Source organism: Trichomonas vaginalis, chromosome II (assembly GCF_026262505.1).
Source record: "Trichomonas vaginalis G3 chromosome II, whole genome shotgun sequence".
Classification (NCBI taxonomy): domain Eukaryota; phylum Parabasalia; order Trichomonadida; family Trichomonadidae; genus Trichomonas; species Trichomonas vaginalis.
Window position 1 is genome coordinate 2,632,015 of NC_067204.1, and position 17,136 is coordinate 2,649,150.

Genomic DNA, 17,136 nt, shown 5'->3' on the forward strand with positions numbered 1-17,136 from the left:
GTGAGTTTGTTCATTCAGAATTAAAACAACATGAAGAACTTGGATAATGTCTCGATTAAGAGATAAAAAGTTTGCAATATCTTCCATAGATTTAGACAGTTTCTTGTCAATTTCATAAAGTTTGTGGCTATTGGAAGCAAACAATTTTGGCATTCTAAACTAAACAACATTAATGTTTCACTTGAAATTGGAATAAGTTTCAGAGTATTTGTTCAAAAAATTGAATTTCTGCAAAAATATTAGTTTATGCATAGAAATTAAATCTCCTTTTTCGTATTGTCATTAAAAGAAAATCTGTTTTACTTGCACTGGTATGTTGTTTATTATAGAAAACAATTAGATACTTCAAACACTGTATATTCAAATATATAAATGAGATAGGAGATTTGTTTCATCTCAATAAATTAAGAGAGCCATTCAAATCCAATTTGAGACACTACTAAATTTATCTACATTCAGATCCGAATTAATGTGTCAAATCATATTTTAATGAAAATAAAATGTTGAAATGCAATTTTTTTTTCAAAAGTATCTCTCAAAAAATTCATAAAAAAGACAAAAGATGAAATTAATCCATTCATTCTTTTACATTCCTGGCTTCACAAATGGTCCAAAAAGGCTAGTACATGATTGGAGCGATTTATATTGGGATGATATTTATAACAAGTCTTCAGAATTTCGTCAAGTTACACAGCCTGGAAATTATTGGGCAGATACAATCACTGCAATAGATATAAATCAACAAATTTTCAATTTAAATCAGCAAAGCTCAAAAGTATTGATAACTAATGGTTTATTTATTAATATAAATCCACAAGCTAGTAGAGGTATAAATGGAGGAGTCATATCACAATCTTTAGGATATAGTTTTCATTATCATATTTGCGCCATGAATTGCAATGCTAATATTGGCGCTTATAATTATATATATCCTAATAGTGACATTTTTAATAATTACTCAGCTACTGATTCAACATTTATGAATTGCCATTGTACAAATTCAGTACTTTTTATTGAAAGTAATAATATTTTGCATAAAAATTTGAATATCACACATTGTGTTGGTGTTTCAAGATGTACATATGTATTTAGAGTTAGATCAGAGAATGGAACATCTAAATTCAACAATTTGGCCTATTGCAATTCAACATATTACTTATTCTTGCACAGACTAAACAGATCAACTTTGATGAAGCACTGCAATATAATAAAGAACTATAATTCTGGAGAAAAAGGACTTATAGGAATTATGGATGAAATTACTTCATTAACAGTCATTGATTCAATATTTAGGCGAAACACATGCAAGTATATGTTCTCTGCCGATTCTACTTCTGAAAGTACAAGTATTTTCATCTCTGATTGCTATTTTCATGGTAATTCATTTAATTCATTTAGTTTTGGTAGAAATATCACCGGAACTACTATAAATACTGCAAAGAATCCATACAATTTGGGTTTATACTCCTCTGCTTTTTGGAAAGCTGCAACTTCAATACAATGTGAACGTATTTGCCAGAATTATAATAACCATCTCAGATCATTACTAAGAATACATCGATAAAAGTGAAAAAACACAAAAAAATCCAGCGTATTCAGGAATATTTATTATTATTGAACCGAATAAGAATGATTAGAGAACATTATTGCAGAAATACTGTATATTACTCAATTCTAACAAACAATTAGGATATATATACATACAAAATTTTCATGAGATATATTGATTCGATATTATTCTGTAATATTCAAATTATTAGCTAAACTCCTTATATTTTTGCTAAACGATATGTTTCTATCTTTATATTCAAAACTTTTTTCAATCCTTATTTGAAATAATGCAGGATTTAGTAAACAGCTTTGTAGATACTGCATGATTGGAGCTAAAAGCGTTGATCGATAAGCTCACTTGTGTCAACTGTGAACGAATAAAAAATCTATTTTGAAAATCAAAAGAGTTTTGTTCCATTCTACGTGGAAGGCATATATCTGATAGCATCGTATAATATCTGTGGAGAGTTATAATGAAAAAGTCAAGTAAATTTGAAAAACAATCAAAAAAATGTTTAGTAACAAAGGTCAAAAAAACAAATTATTTGCGCTATAGAATATCTCCGATCACACTCGGAGTCATATATCGTAGCGCTTTTAACTTTTGCAAACTAAACTACTAATAAAATAACGATCTCAAAGTAAGATAATTAAATAAACATGGAGTCCAAGAACACAAAATCGTCACCGCCTGTGAAGATTTCACTAATATTATTATCCTCAAATACATCCTTAACTGGGTGTTCTTCCTCATGTTCAACATTGAGGTTCATCTGAGGGGCCTGCTGCATAATTGGCTGTTGCTGCATGATTGGCTCCTGTATTGGTTGCATCTGTTGTGGTTGCTGCATCATTTGCTGCATCTGTTGTTGTTGGAACTGGAAATTATTCTGTTGAGCGTTCATCTGATAAGCTAACATCATTTGCTGTGCGTACATCTGTTGAGCAATGAAGTTCTGTTGGATTGGCTCGAGAATCGGCATAGGCATCATTGGGTTCTCTTGTAATGGAACGTACTCATTAAACTTGTTGAGACGGAATTTCTTTTGCTGGTGTCTCATCAAAACTAAATAACGATTACGTACAGCATTTCCGGAACGTCCAACAAATGTTCTGCCGATAGCATTCCAATGTGGACCCATTTCTTTGAAGCGCTCGAGAATTAATTGGTCTTCCTCTTCTGTCCAGTTGTTGCTGGAGAGAGCTGGGTTAAGATAGTTCTGCCATCTCTCTCTGCATTGTCTTGGATTCCTATTTGTGAATTGGGCTGCGATCTTGTTCCAATCTACGTCTGGTGAGTTGTTGACGAGCTCGATGAGTTTCTTGTCTTCTTCCGGTGTGAATTTAGATTTGACTATTTTGCCTGGAGCTGGCTTGAAGGATAACATTAAAAATAAAGAATAGATGTATTCAAATTTTGTGAGTTTATGGTTTTCATGTGTTTTGTAAATGATCATTATCAGATGTGATGTATATCACTACGAACAAAAATAGAGAAAAGATTTTTAATTCTGAGGATTTGTGAAGCACTCAGAATTTTTTCAAAAGTTAAGGCTGTAAAATTAGAAGTTTTCATTGAAGTTAAACATAAACACTAATAATTTTTGCGTATTTATGAATTCAATTGATTGAAAGAAAAACATAAATTAGATATATTGGCTTCTTCGATTCATTGTATTTTATATCTATCAATTATCGGTAGGAAATATGTCAGAAACTTGAAGAATATTGGATAAAACAATCTTGGACCTTTCAATTTTGAGAACTCAGTGAACATTCTCGAACACAATTTCAAGTTCACAATTTCTTAACATTTAACACATGAATACTATGTAATAAAATTACAAACAAATCAAATTCAATTCAACTATATTTTTATGATAAGTATTTTGACTCTCAAAACATGAAGTATTAACACTATATTAACAAGCATAAAATTTATTAATAATTTACAATTTATTGGTTTCGATGTTTGAACTTTTATCACAATTATTTATTATGAAATGCTCAATAATAATTGGATAGAAATTATGTATAACAAACAGTCAAGCTATAACAATGTTCATTAGGATTTTTGCGAACTATTCACATAATCGATCTCTTCTATAGTGTTTGTTCAATAAATGATTAGATAAATATGCCTGAATAACCATTAATTAAACCAAAATACATAAGATCGCATAATAATATTATATAATTTTCGATCCATAATTTGAATTGCTATGAAACATTCAGATATTGCTCTGTACTCAAAAATCCAAATACAGAACACCATTAACACTATTATCTACTCAACAGTTTGTAATACTTATATCCTTTTTCAATGATCAAAATGTAAAATTGAATAGTTTTAAATTATTATATATTCTAGAAGCTTACGAGATATACAATACAATGATAATTTCGGAATTTTAACTCCGTTATAACGAAATATTGCATAATTTTCAATAATGCGTGGCCCAACATAAAAATTGAAAAATGTTATCAGCACGTACAATTATAGCTCTTTCATCATGGAAACGTTTTTAAATTGCTCACAAATTTGAAGGGATAAAAGAGCACAAGTTTTTGGCCGCACTGATTTCTTAGAGTATGTGGCCAGATACTAGCTTTGTGGATGAATACAACAATTTTTCCTGATTCATCCAGCAGATTGATAATCAAAAAACTTATTTGATGCTTCTATTATGTTATTTTTAGAACATTTAAAAATGTTGATATTTTTACGTCATTATATGATAAAATCGCATAACTTTAGATCTGATCGCATCAATTCCCAATATTTATTATTGATTCCGTACCTTCTCAAAAATTGAATGATTTATTTAAATTTGTTATATTTTAAAAATATCCTCCTTATCGCGCATATATGATATGATCAATTTTTTTTGAAAAATTGAATATTATCCACGGTGAGATGAATGAGATTGAAGAAGTCTTCGTTGGGTTTGAAGAATTTCGCCAATATTTTGTTATAACCAAAGATAAGAAAGATTCAACTGAGGCCTTCTTCCAATCTACATCATATTTTACGAATTTTTACAATTTTGTCTTTTTAATCAACCATCCCAAGAAATTAAACGCAGATCTAAATCATTTAATGCTAACAGGCGATGCTCTTCTACGTTTTCATGAATTAAAATTCCTCGAAGACGAATTGTATAATTTGGAACTGGAAAAATATCACGAAAATGAGAAGAAATACAGCAAATTCATTGATTTACTTGGAAAATTAATGGATTATGCACAAGATAACTTTATTCAAGTTAATGTCGAAGAATTTCAAAAAGATACAACCGATTTTCCAAATAAGAAACGCATTACTTCTTATATTCAAATAATTACAAATTCTCTTTCGATATCTCCAGTAGATAATCGCAACAAACAACAAATTAAAAAAGAAATTCAGCGTCTCTTGAAAAACTTTGCAAAAGATGTAGGCAATTCAACTATTTTTGCTCCTGTACATCCATCTGAACCATATCTCATGGCATTACTCACTCTTCCTTGTTTGCCATACAAAGAAATTTTAGATAATGTCATAAATGTTTACGAAACAACAGATGCACAAGTTTTTTCATTGGAACTATACGAGTCAATTTACCAGATCATCAAAGATCTAAAACTTGAAAAACCTAAGGATTCAATACTTTTTATTTGCATTTATAGATACATCTACGAAACAATATTTATCAGATTTCCGCAAACATTAGCATTTAAGATCGATTACACGCAAGCAAAAGCTCTTGAACAACTAAAAATTTGCGATTTACAGATGATTCCTCCTTATAAACCAGAATGTGATGAACAGCTACATCCAAGAGATGTATTCCCATTAATAGAAGACTTTAAAGATGCTGTTTCAAGTTTACAGAAATTGTATTTTGTTGTTTGTCCATTTGACATATTAGATTGTGTTAATGATGCAATCACGAGCATTGAGAAAGGCTGTTCAAGGCTTTGTAACTACACAGAAACAGTTTTCTCATTTGATACCATATTTATCCTATTTTTAGCTTGTATCCTTGCGAGTGAAATATATGATATTGATTCTATGTCTAAACTTTGCATGGATTTCATCCCTGTTAATAAACTTGCACCAAAATTTGAATACGCCAAGGCAAAGATCTTCGCTGTTGCAGAAGAGTTGAAGAGAATATCTCAGTGCAAGCAATAGTTTTTTTATTTATATATTCTATATTAAATCTTGTTTAATAAAATAATTCTTCATAATTTTATTGTTTTTAATATTAACAATGCAAACAGATGTTAATTGAGGTATGAAATATATATGCAGTTGACAATTGATCAAATAGTGAGCTCCAAAACTCATTTCATATCTTGTCAACGAAAAAATCTTGGTAAATGATAAAAATAAGGCAATAAACAGTTTACAAATTTGATAAAGATATAAATGGATTCAGTGCCGTTGTAAAAAAAGAATAAAAAAGTTTTCAAATTTTTTGTTTTGTTTTGATTTTTTTTTAGAAAGAAAAAAATAAAAAACATGAAACAATATAAAAACAAAATAAATACAAACAATCGCATGTATTGAGTTATATCATGCAGTCATCATATAGACACACAAGATGTGGATAGCAGATAAAATAATATAACTTCAAACTTTTTGGTGAAATTAAATAATCGCACTTAGAAAATTTCTTCTTCGAAGAAGTTGAAGACACTCTCGAAGTCAAAGTCGTCTGTTATTGGAAATAAAGAAGTTCCTTCGCTCTTCAAAGAACTGAACTCTGTTGAAACTGGAATTTTTGTCTGCATCATTGATGAAGCGAGGACTGATGGGTTTGGTGATGGGTGTGAAGAAGGGACTGATGACTGTTCTGATGACGCAGATTCTGATGTGGATGATGAAGGTGCAAAAGAATTCGACGCTAAGGCGTATGCTGAGAGAGATGTGTATGGGTGAATTTCGGATGTGCTCGCGTTGATTGTTTTGTTTTGCATATTCATCAGTTTCTTGTATCTGTTCTTAACATGGATGTCGTTCCTCTTGTCGAAGAAAGATGCAATATGTCTCCAGTGTGGTAAGTACTTAGGAACAACTTCTAAGAGAAGTCTGTCTTCTTCCTCGGTCCATTCGCTCTTGTTGACGTCTGGTGAGAGGAAGCGTGTGTATCTGTCTTTGCACTGACGTGGTGTGCGTCCAAACATTTTTGAGGCAACTGCTTTCCAGTTGCTTGTGCCAAGCTTGTTGACGAGAGAAACAAGCTTTGCGTCTTCGCGTGGGCTGAATCTGTTGTATGCTGGCATTAGTTAGTTGCTGATACTATAAATAATGAAGTGAGAGGTTACGTTTCTGTTAATATTCGATTGAAATTTGAGTGCCACATTGATTTGGCTCTCAATTCCAAAAATTGAATAGGTGAGGACCAATTTGACACATTGAATTTTGTGGGACCACTTAAATGGCAAGTATAGAAAAGCGATTGAGACGAAGTTTTAGTAGACAAATGTAGTTTACGCATGCAGTTAAAAGCAAATAAGAAATTTTGTATTGGATAAAATTTTGTTTATTCTGAAAAAATATAAAATTGTTTGAAATTTTGTTCATTTGATTACCTCCCATTCAATTTTAAAAATTCATTAATAAGCGAAATGATTAATATCATTGTTCTTTACACATATTTATCAGCATAAATACCGATCCGGCTAAAATTTCCACATCTGATTTTATTTTTGATTTCTTTTTTCTTTCTGGGCCAGTCTACTTCTTGGAGTTCAAAAGTTTAACTTTACAGGCAAATATATTGACATGTATGTCATATGCTACATGTTCCTTTCAAGAGTTTCCGCTTTAATTAGATATATCAAAATAATTTAAATTATTATTATCACTGATCAAATTTATCAAAACAATCATCCACATTCAACACTAAAACGCTTTATTATTTAATTATTGAATATTCGTATAATTCAAATTAATAATTAATAATTGCAAAATTATCAAATAGCGGAATTTCCAACTAAAATGATTCAGCTAGTTACCACATTTAAGATATTAGATTACTCCTTTCCAATAATTAAATGTTATTCGTTAAAATGATTAGTCGATTAATTATAAAGTGCATAATAGATATTTGTAGTTTTGTCTTCAGTATATGAATTCTACTCAAAAAATTGAAAATTAAGAGAGATGTTTGAAATGTATTTGAGGAAGAATGAAAAAGAATATTTTTAGTATTTAGGATTAAGGATCATTTTGAGTTTTTGGTCATTGGATTGTGTGACGGGTAATCTAATGAACAAAATTTCAAACAATTTTATATTTTTTCAGAATAAACAAAATTTTATCCAATACAAAATTTCTTATTTGCTTTTAACTGCATGCGTAAACTACATTTGTCTACTAAAACTTCGTCTCAATCGCTTTTCTATACTTGCCATTTAAGTGGTCCCACAAAATTCAATGTGTCAAATTGGTCCTCACCTATTCAATTTTTGGAATTGAGAGCCAAATCAATGTGGCACTCAAATTTCAATCGAATATTAACAGAAACGTAACCTCTCACTTCATTATTTATAGTATCAGCAACTAACTAATGCCAGCATACAACAGATTCAGCCCACGCGAAGACGCAAAGCTTGTTTCTCTCGTCAACAAGCTTGGCACAAGCAACTGGAAAGCAGTTGCCTCAAAAATGTTTGGACGCACACCACGTCAGTGCAAAGACAGATACACACGCTTCCTCTCACCAGACGTCAACAAGAGCGAATGGACCGAGGAAGAAGACAGACTTCTCTTAGAAGTTGTTCCTAAGTACTTACCACACTGGAGACATATTGCATCTTTCTTCGACAAGAGGAACGACATCCATGTTAAGAACAGATACAAGAAACTGATGAATATGCAAAACAAAACAATCAACGCGAGCACATCCGAAATTCACCCATACACATCTCTCTCAGCATACGCCTTAGCGTCGAATTCTTTTGCACCTTCATCATCCACATCAGAATCTGCGTCATCAGAACAGTCATCAGTCCCTTCTTCACACCCATCACCAAACCCATCAGTCCTCGCTTCATCAATGATGCAGACAAAAATTCCAGTTTCAACAGAGTTCAGTTCTTTGAAGAGCGAAGGAACTTCTTTATTTCCAATAACAGACGACTTTGACTTCGAGAGTGTCTTCAACTTCTTCGAAGAAGAAATTTTCTAAGTGCGATTATTTAATTTCACCAAAAAGTTTGAAGTTATATTATTTTATCTGCTATCCACATCTTGTGTGTCTATATGATGACTGCATGATATAACTCAATACATGCGATTGTTTGTATTTATTTTGTTTTTATATTGTTTCATGTTTTTTATTTTTTTCTTTCTAAAAAAAAATCAAAACAAAACAAAAAATTTGAAAACTTTTTTATTCTTTTTTTACAACGGCACTGAATCCATTTATATCTTTATCAAATTTGTAAACACCTTTTCAAATTATTAATCACAAAGAACCTTATTTATTTCATTATATGAATTCTTATTAATCAATTGAGATTTACTCTTCATACCATATTAACGACCAAGTTACCATATAGTTAATGCATATTGTTTTCGATCAACAACTCTTAATTTTCCATAATCGCGATATAAATGTGGGTGTAAAAACCCGCAATACGTATCAAATATACAAAAATATAATATTTACAAAAATAATATCATATAAAATATACAAAAATATATAAAAAATTAAAATATAAAATTATAATCTGTCAAAAAGCTCAAGTAATTCGCTGCTTGCCATATCCTTTGGAGGTCCTTCGAATTTCATCTTCATAACTGTATTATGTTTTTGAAGTTGCGAAACAAGATTATCGTAATCGAATTTATGAGTTGCATCGAATACAATCTCATCTCTTGGACCTTTTCTTACTTCATCAGGAATCATTTCGATAAGCTTTGTCAGATCGACTGGATTATCTTCAACTGAAACAGGAGTTGGAACAACCCATGAATTCTGTGCCTTCTCCTGCGCAGGATCAGCTTCTAAGAAAGGAGTAATCTCCAGAGTACTCGCTCTTCTCGCCATTTTGATATTTCTTCGGGAAGGAACTCTCGCTGGACATTCTGGTGAAACGCTTGCATAAATTGGGTTGGAACGACCAACAGGTTTGATAGAAATCGGAGTTTCATCATTGTCATTTCCAAAATTGTCAACAATCACGAAATCTCCTTCTGCATGCTTAAGAAGATTCGGATCATTCGATGGTGTTGGTGGTTTGTACTCTCTTGGCTTTTGGATGTAGAAATCGTCTTCATCATTTGAATTACTACTGAATCTTCTCAAAGGACGTTCGTTATCAGAAGATTTAGCGTTAGATGCATTACTCTGAGCAAATGGAGATACTTGATGAGCTAAAGGTGAATTTGGAACCTTTGGAATTAAATGAACTGTTACAGGAGAAGGAGATCTTGCTTTCGGAGAGTCAAATGGACCTTTAGGAGAAACAAAGTTTCCAGAAAGTGATAAACAAGCCTTTGAGGATTTAGATGCGTGAGGTAAATCTGAAAATTCGTTGTCGCTATCATCAGATTCGTCTTTGAGAGCTTTAAGCTTTTGTGGCGGTGTTATTGCGAGTGGTTTCGGTGAAGAATGTTCTTTCTTGAAGCCGAGGAAATCCGACCCACTTAAACTCAAATAACTTCCATGGCGTTTTATCGGAATAAAATTCTTAGCTATTGTCACTTTCTTCGGTGAACCTTCTGGACTTGTCTCTGTTTGTGGAATTGGCTCATTAATGTAATCCGGATCTTCAATTAGAGAAAACTTTGGAAGTTCTCGTGAAGATTGGATTTCTTTGATTGGAGGATGAGACGAATTCGATGAAACTGAAGAGTCGAAATCATTTGATGTATCAGATTCAACGAATTGGGAAATACTCTTAGTAGGAGACGGAGAAGCATCTTGAGAGAAGCGAATTGTTGTTTCTTTCTTTGGAATTACTGGAATATTTGGCTTAGATTTTATTGGAATTTCTTGATCATCCGAATCTTCTGCAGAATAATTTGGTAATCTACGCACTGGAGGTGATGGTTTAACAGATGGAAGATCCAAATTGTGGAATTGTACTGTAGTTTTTTCTGGCATATCATAATTTCCGTCAGAATCATCATCGTCTTCGATAAATTGCTGTAGATGAGATAAGGCACCATCACAAGAATATTTTATGTTTCCTGTAACGTTATGTTTTTCAATCTCCATATTTTGGAGCAATACATCGATCGTTAACGAAACGGGTGAAGTCATAGATGACTTAATCTTCTTGTCTGAGTCGTTCTTTCCCTCAGTTTCGAGTTTACGTGATATAATTTCACTTCGAGTATTCGTATTTTGTAATTGATTATATTTTTGATCTAATCTATTTTCCTTGTCATGTACTGCATTTTCAAGTTGCTTCTTTTTAATTTCAATTTGTTCTAATCCTTTTTGTATTGATGAATCAATTTCGTTAAGTTTATTTCTGAGATCTCTGTTGCTTGCTCGTAATTTTTCGATATCTGTAGTAATTATTGTAATTTTAGATTGGAAATTTTCCATTTTTTCGTTAATTATTGACTTTAATTTTTTGTTTTTTTCGATTTCTTTGATGAGCTCTTCTCGTTTCTCTCTTAAAACCATCTTGCAGGACTTATAATCTTCATTCGCTTGGTAAACGTGTTTTTGAAGTTCTCTATTTTCCTGAATTTTTTCGGCAAATTCTGAGTCGAGCTCGGCATTCGTCTGCTTTCTCGCACTCTTTGATCTTACACCACTTGATGGCGCTGATAAGTGCTTTAATTCCCGAGTATTAGCGGAAGGTGATTTTGAAGAATTTCCTTGATTGAAATTTCCATGTTGATGTTTACTGTTCTGTAATTTGAACTCAGAATCTTGTTTTTGAATAAAAGGAAATTCAGGATTTGACCGAGTTTCAACGAGTGAAGATTTTGAAGTCTGTACTCTAACCTGAGCGATTTTTGTTTGGTTTGGTGAATTGGAATTCTTTTGATTTTCTGCTATTTTTGCAGGAGACTCATGTATTTCGCGTTTTCTTGAAGGTGGAGAAACCGCTGTTAATTTCCTCCTTTCTGGGGAAATGGGCTTTTCTGGAGAGTTAGGTGCCGAGCCTTCTGTTGATTCATGGAGGTTTTTCATCTTCGTTATGTTTTCTTTGTTGACTTTAAAGATGTTTACGATGTCTGTTTTCGGTAAGATAATATTTTTATTGTCTTTACAGGCAGCAATTAAAATGGATTCAAGTAATTGTAAATTTCTTTCTAAAATATTTCTGTAGAAGTCATAAGCGCTAAGTTTATATTGCAAAATGCTGATATTGGAATCTGATTTTAAGGTGAGGGCGTTATTTACACTTGGGGCTTTCGATTTAGATTTTATTTTCTGGCTATAATCAACGTTCTCTTTTAATAGCATGATACACATTTCTTGCAAACGTCCCACATTTTTAGTCTGTTTTATTGCATCTTCGGTCATCGCATACGTCATGTGTGACCCAGAAGATGAAACGTGCATAAAATTTAATTTCAATTAATAAAACCTTCTCAATTTTTCCTGCTAGCTATTTCTTTACATTTAAAAATGATTTTATATCATAACCATTATTGATAAGGAATTTTATGCTTCTGTCACTTTTCAGCATTTTCTGATTTTAATAATATTCTTGATAGTCTGCATAATCTGATTATAATCATATAAATTGCAAGTTGGCAACAGCATTGAATTTTTTTTCATAACATCACCCTTAAGGGTGCACACGAGAGGATCATGTAAACTTCAGAATTTAGAACCTTATTTTTAGGCATTATCTTGGCTACCTATTTAGGCTCGAAAAGCAAAAAATATCAAAAAATACAACTTGACTCCATTATGACCCTTTCATGGAGGTAGTTTTTATCCGCTAGTATTTTCCCTTTGAATCTCTTTCCAATTCGAAATCAAATTCAAAACTCAGTAGAAGAAAGGAAGAATCGACTTACTACGGTTGTAATACGAATAAATACATATATTTAATTATTTTTATTTACATAATAATTGTTTGAAGCTCATATTCCAACAAATTTTTAAATAAAAACATTAAAATGTTGAAAATGTTCATATATTTTAATAGGGTTTTGGCACTTTATTGAGGAATTACTACATACATAGTCGAACTGAACTTGATATTTTGAAATTTAAATTATTTATCAAAATTAAAATTTAACTTGAAATTTATAATTATTTAGTCATATTTTGCATAATTCTAAGTAGATTTTGTAAAAAATCAAGAAAGAAAAATTTTAACGTGCTTTATTTTTTCTTTTTTATAATAATACATATTATTATATAATTAACATATTCATAATGTTTCACCCTTTCAAAAATATAATCCTCCTCCTCTCAAATAAACGTACATACGGGTGGCCTCTTTTTTCAAAAAATTAAAATTTGAAATTTTGGGCTCAAATATTAGAGATTTTTTCAACCCTCAACGATATATGTTGTCTATATCAGACCTCCTTTCTTTTTGATACTTAACATTGTTCCTAAATCTTAGCCGTTAAGGCTGTTCTGAAAATATTTTTTTTTCGAAAAAATTCGAAAAAAATTCTTAAAATTCAAAAATCCCTTAATTCCTGAGGATTTTGGGAAAAAGTTTTTACGTGAACATGTGTATATTATATGAAGTATATTGATAAGGTAAAAATCAAATTTTATTGCATATTCATCGAGAAAATAAACTAACGAATCCCTCAAAATTGAGAGGGTAATCCTCCTCTCAAATAAACGTACATACGGGTGCACCCTTAAGGGTCCACTGTAAAAATTGAAAGTCTCTCAAAATTGAGAGGCGATTTGCAAATAATCATTATCGTCTTTTTTCGAAAATCCACTTTTCCTAGTGTTCTGATTAATATTTTTTGAATGTAACAATAAAGTATATGTTTCAATAAGATGGTAATATATTCTATCACTTCAAATCTCATAAAAATTGCAAAATCAGTGAGTTTTATAAGAACATGATTTTTTCGAATTTTTTCGCTTTTGGATGCGTGTTTTGAAAAATAGATATTTTCGAATTTTAATTTTATCTTAAGTATAAGTTTTATATTAGGAATTTTTTTGACCTATTTCCAATCATTAATTCCAATGTTTTTCAAGGAATTTAATTGAGAAGAAATTAGGAATTTCGCTTTAATGCCATTACAAACTAATATTATGATGCATAATATATATATTTATTGAGGCTAATGCCGGGATATCTTGCATTTAAAAAAAATTCAAAGAATTGACAATTGGATAGCACAAATTTAATTCCCTGGACAAAGTATTATTGTTTATATATTCAAACCATTATCCTTAGTTTAGATATGTTGGCCAAAAATTTTCGTGTTATTTTTTGTGTTTAAGCATAAATTATGTATTTACTTATGAAAAACAAGCATTTTATTCATTATCATAAAGATATACCATAACAATTGATAAAATTTTTTTTAAAAAAAATTGTGTATTTTAGTGGGTATTATTCTGGATAATGCCAATTTTTACAAGATTTAATATTAACCATATCAATAGCCGACTCAATGTAAAAATTTAGATATTATTTTTTTCATTATTCAAACTTTGATAAATTTTAGTATAATGAACGATTTTGTTTCGTGTATGATACAGAAATGAAAAGCTTAATTAATATCATTTTGCATTTTTTAAAGGATGTTAGAGTACATCTACATTAAAAAATCAGATTTGAACTGCGATACTGCATCAAATTGATGCATATCTGATAAGGATCTCAAAAGAGTAAAGTTTAATTTTTTTGTTTTTTTTTTAAGTTTTGGGCCTTAGTAAAACCATCTCGAGCAATATTTTTGGGACGACGATAGACCTTATTTGGCCTTACAGTGGACCCTTAATCTGACAAAGGTTTGAAATCATAGTTTTTTGAATACTCTCTATGATGGTTATTTTAATTCATAGGAGTATCATAGCTACTGTTAAGTCACCTTATCTTTGAAACCTTAGTTATTTAATAAGTTATCTATCGGTATTTCTAGAGATAGCATATTGAGGTTAAATACTTTTCAAGATTATTTTTGATAACCTATCGAAAATTATTGATAAATTTCTTTCACATGGAAAAATTCGGACTTTTGCACAAATATAATAACATATTTACTCGTCAATTGATCCAAAAAGATCATTTTGCTCGTTAACCTTTTTCATCATGAAATCAGTCATCTGATCAATTAAGGTGGTACATTGATCAGGGGCGACTTGGATTTGAGTTACAGTCTCCTCGTCATCTTTATTCCATTTATCCTTTTTAGATCTTCTCTCTTGTTTAGCATATGTATAAGAAATTCCGTGATATTTTGTTAAAGCGCAATTCCATCTATTTTTAACATTATTACCACTTCGTCCTGGCAAAAATTGTGATATTTTCACCCAATGAGGACCAAATAAACGATATTTTTCAACAATTATTTGGTCCTCACTTGCAGTCCATGGCTTATTTACAACTTCTTTGAAAAGGTATTGGTTATATCTGTCGCGACATTGGCATGCAGTTCTTCCAGGTAAATGGCTTGCTATTTCTTTCCATGAAGTATTTTTTTTATTAATAACTAATTCCTTCAGTAGCTTGTCTTCCTCCTCTGTAAATCGAGCTCGAAAGCCTTTTTTAGTATTTTTTGTGTTATTTGTGTCCTTCCCGTATTGGGGATCGACCTCCCTCATTAATGGTTATGATTTTAGAGTGTGCAATTTCAACAGAGCAAATTTGTATTAATCAGGATAATTGGGTTTGAGGATCTAAAATTAGATTTTTCAAAATTGCGAATTATTTTTTCAATGATTTTTCATTCGGTGTTATGTTAAAATAGGCTAGATTAGTATGGATATGTTGTTTTTCAACTTTTTATCATTCATGCACGATCGTGAATTTTATCACAATTGCGATTATGACCCTTTAAGCCATCGATATCATAAAACGGAAATCTCATTCTTATGTAGACAATTTGCTTCTGAATAATAACCAATAGAATAGCAATACATGGCAAATCTAGGAAAATTTTTATTGAAGATGTCTGTGAAAAGTTCATTCACCTTCATTTAGATTTCAAACAAAAATTCAAACATTTATTTAAAGCAAACATACAAATAAAGAAAAGATAATAAACAAATTTAAAATTTTTTCAGAATTATGGTTCCAGAACCATCAATCTTGAATCATTATTCGGGTCTTCAATATAAATTACATTATCAACTGTCTCCTCTTCTTCATCTTCTGTAACATATCCACCAGAAAACACAAAGTAAATTGAGAGACATCCAATTTGTATGAAAAGGGATATTGACCAGAATATAATTGAATTGCGGCCTTTTTCTTGAGGTATTGAAATGATACAGAAAACTAAAGAAGAAATCCATATTGAAATTGCCTTTAAAGTCATGGATATCTTCAGACTCATCGTATTATCTGTTACTTCGCTTGATGCTTCAAGTAAATATGCAACGTTATTGATGATATTATACAGGTAATAGCAAATTGGAAAACTGGATGCGATGATCGATAGAATATTCAGTACTTCATCTTCTCCGTGCTGAATAAGATAGATAAAAACACCAATTATGATTGGTGTAATGAGAACATTCAATTGGGTCTTGTATTGGATTGATTTAGCAATTATTGAATAGCCCATACTAACTAAATGCCCGATTATTAGAGAAAGGACAATTGTGAGGATCAAAAGTGAATCATTTAATAATTCAAATTTTTTGCTAACGAATTGATTTTCTTTGATCATTTTCTGATACTTGTATGCATTGAAATCATAAGAAACTGCTGCTAACACTGCCAATAATGTTGTATAAAGCTGGATTGGAATAAGGAAAGATGGATATAAATACCATGCCGATATTCCAAGAACAGCAGAACAAATAAAACGACAATCAAAAATGAGGAAGACTGTATCACTCTTCAAGTATCTATAATCGAAATCGAATGTTGGATTTTTGATATCGTATTTTACGTGATATTCTGAAGTAACATTTGAGCATACAACGATCATTGGTTGATATACACCGGAAATTTCTATCTGATTGTACCATTCGATATATTTAAAATCAGAAGAAATCTCTTTTCTGACTCTTGGAATAATTCCATACTTTATTGTACAGTATTTAGAATCATTTCTGATTTGAATTTCATATCTATCTCTTGGAACCATATGAAAACGGAAATCTTCTGCAGTTTCTGATATAAGTTCAACATGAATGGAACCGCCACGAAGGAATCCAAATTGAGGTAATGATAGTTTTCGTGATCTAGATGCGATAGAATGTTCTTTTGAGTGCGAAAAGATGATTAAAAGCGCAAACATATTTATACATTGAAAAAAATTGAAAAGTGTTTGAATTTGATTATATAAATCGAAATTTCATTAATGATAAAGAGATACATATGGTTCCCAAATTCAAAATCTATACTATTCAAATTTTTGATAATAACGCAAAAATTATTTAAGAAGCAATAAATTTGTATTAATGAAAAAATAATCCAAAGTTAATCGTTAAAAATTTGATGTCGTCACAA

General features: G+C 30.9%; 8 protein-coding genes across 8 annotated transcripts, besides 2 other annotated features; 3 read left to right on the forward strand and 5 right to left on the reverse strand.

Moving 5' to 3' along the window:
• Window positions 1-562: 562 nt before the first annotated feature.
• Window positions 563-1,564, forward strand: TVAGG3_0473490 (uncharacterized protein; the record flags this gene model as incomplete). The annotated part of the gene is made up of 1 exon (XM_001308077.1): window positions 563-1,564. One exon carries the CDS (start codon window positions 563-565, stop codon window positions 1,562-1,564), a length of 1,002 nt encoding a protein of 333 aa, XP_001308078.1.
• Window positions 1,565-2,186: 622 nt separating this feature from the next.
• On the reverse strand, window positions 2,187-2,988 carry TVAGG3_0473500 (RNA polymerase II transcription regulator recruiting protein; the record flags this gene model as incomplete). The annotated part of the gene is made up of 1 exon (XM_001308078.2): window positions 2,202-2,939. One exon carries the CDS (start codon window positions 2,937-2,939, stop codon window positions 2,202-2,204), a length of 738 nt encoding a protein of 245 aa, XP_001308079.1.
• Window positions 2,989-4,459: 1,471 nt separating this feature from the next.
• Window positions 4,460-5,755, forward strand: TVAGG3_0473510 (VPS9 domain family; the record flags this gene model as incomplete). Its single annotated transcript, XM_001308079.1, has 1 exon — window positions 4,469-5,728. The coding sequence occupies one exon, from the start codon at window positions 4,469-4,471 to the stop codon at window positions 5,726-5,728; it is 1,260 nt and encodes a 419-aa protein (XP_001308080.1).
• A 351-nt stretch (window positions 5,756-6,106) lies between these two features.
• TVAGG3_0473520 (RNA polymerase II transcription regulator recruiting protein) lies at window positions 6,107-6,871 on the reverse strand (the record flags this gene model as incomplete). The annotated part of the gene is made up of 1 exon (XM_001308080.1): window positions 6,202-6,822. One exon carries the CDS (start codon window positions 6,820-6,822, stop codon window positions 6,202-6,204), a length of 621 nt encoding a protein of 206 aa, XP_001308081.1.
• A 1,191-nt stretch (window positions 6,872-8,062) lies between these two features.
• TVAGG3_0473530 (RNA polymerase II transcription regulator recruiting protein) lies at window positions 8,063-8,827 on the forward strand (the record flags this gene model as incomplete). Its single annotated transcript, XM_001308081.1, has 1 exon — window positions 8,112-8,732. The coding sequence occupies one exon, from the start codon at window positions 8,112-8,114 to the stop codon at window positions 8,730-8,732; it is 621 nt and encodes a 206-aa protein (XP_001308082.1).
• Window positions 8,828-9,269: 442 nt separating this feature from the next.
• Window positions 9,270-12,077, reverse strand: TVAGG3_0473540 (uncharacterized protein; the record flags this gene model as incomplete). The annotated part of the gene is made up of 1 exon (XM_001308082.1): window positions 9,270-12,077. One exon carries the CDS (start codon window positions 12,075-12,077, stop codon window positions 9,270-9,272), a length of 2,808 nt encoding a protein of 935 aa, XP_001308083.1.
• Window positions 12,078-12,310: 233 nt separating this feature from the next.
• Window positions 12,311-13,348: a mobile genetic element.
• A 4-nt stretch (window positions 13,349-13,352) lies between these two features.
• Window positions 13,353-14,450: a mobile genetic element.
• Window positions 14,451-14,714: 264 nt separating this feature from the next.
• Window positions 14,715-15,360, reverse strand: TVAGG3_0473570 (RNA polymerase II transcription regulator recruiting protein; the record flags this gene model as incomplete). Its single annotated transcript, XM_001308083.2, has 1 exon — window positions 14,715-15,278. One exon carries the CDS (start codon window positions 15,276-15,278, stop codon window positions 14,715-14,717), a length of 564 nt encoding a protein of 187 aa, XP_001308084.1.
• Window positions 15,361-15,742: 382 nt separating this feature from the next.
• On the reverse strand, window positions 15,743-16,924 carry TVAGG3_0473580 (lung seven transmembrane receptor family; the record flags this gene model as incomplete). The annotated part of the gene is made up of 1 exon (XM_001308084.2): window positions 15,743-16,924. One exon carries the CDS (start codon window positions 16,922-16,924, stop codon window positions 15,743-15,745), a length of 1,182 nt encoding a protein of 393 aa, XP_001308085.2.
• Between the last annotated feature and the right edge of the window lie 212 nt (window positions 16,925-17,136).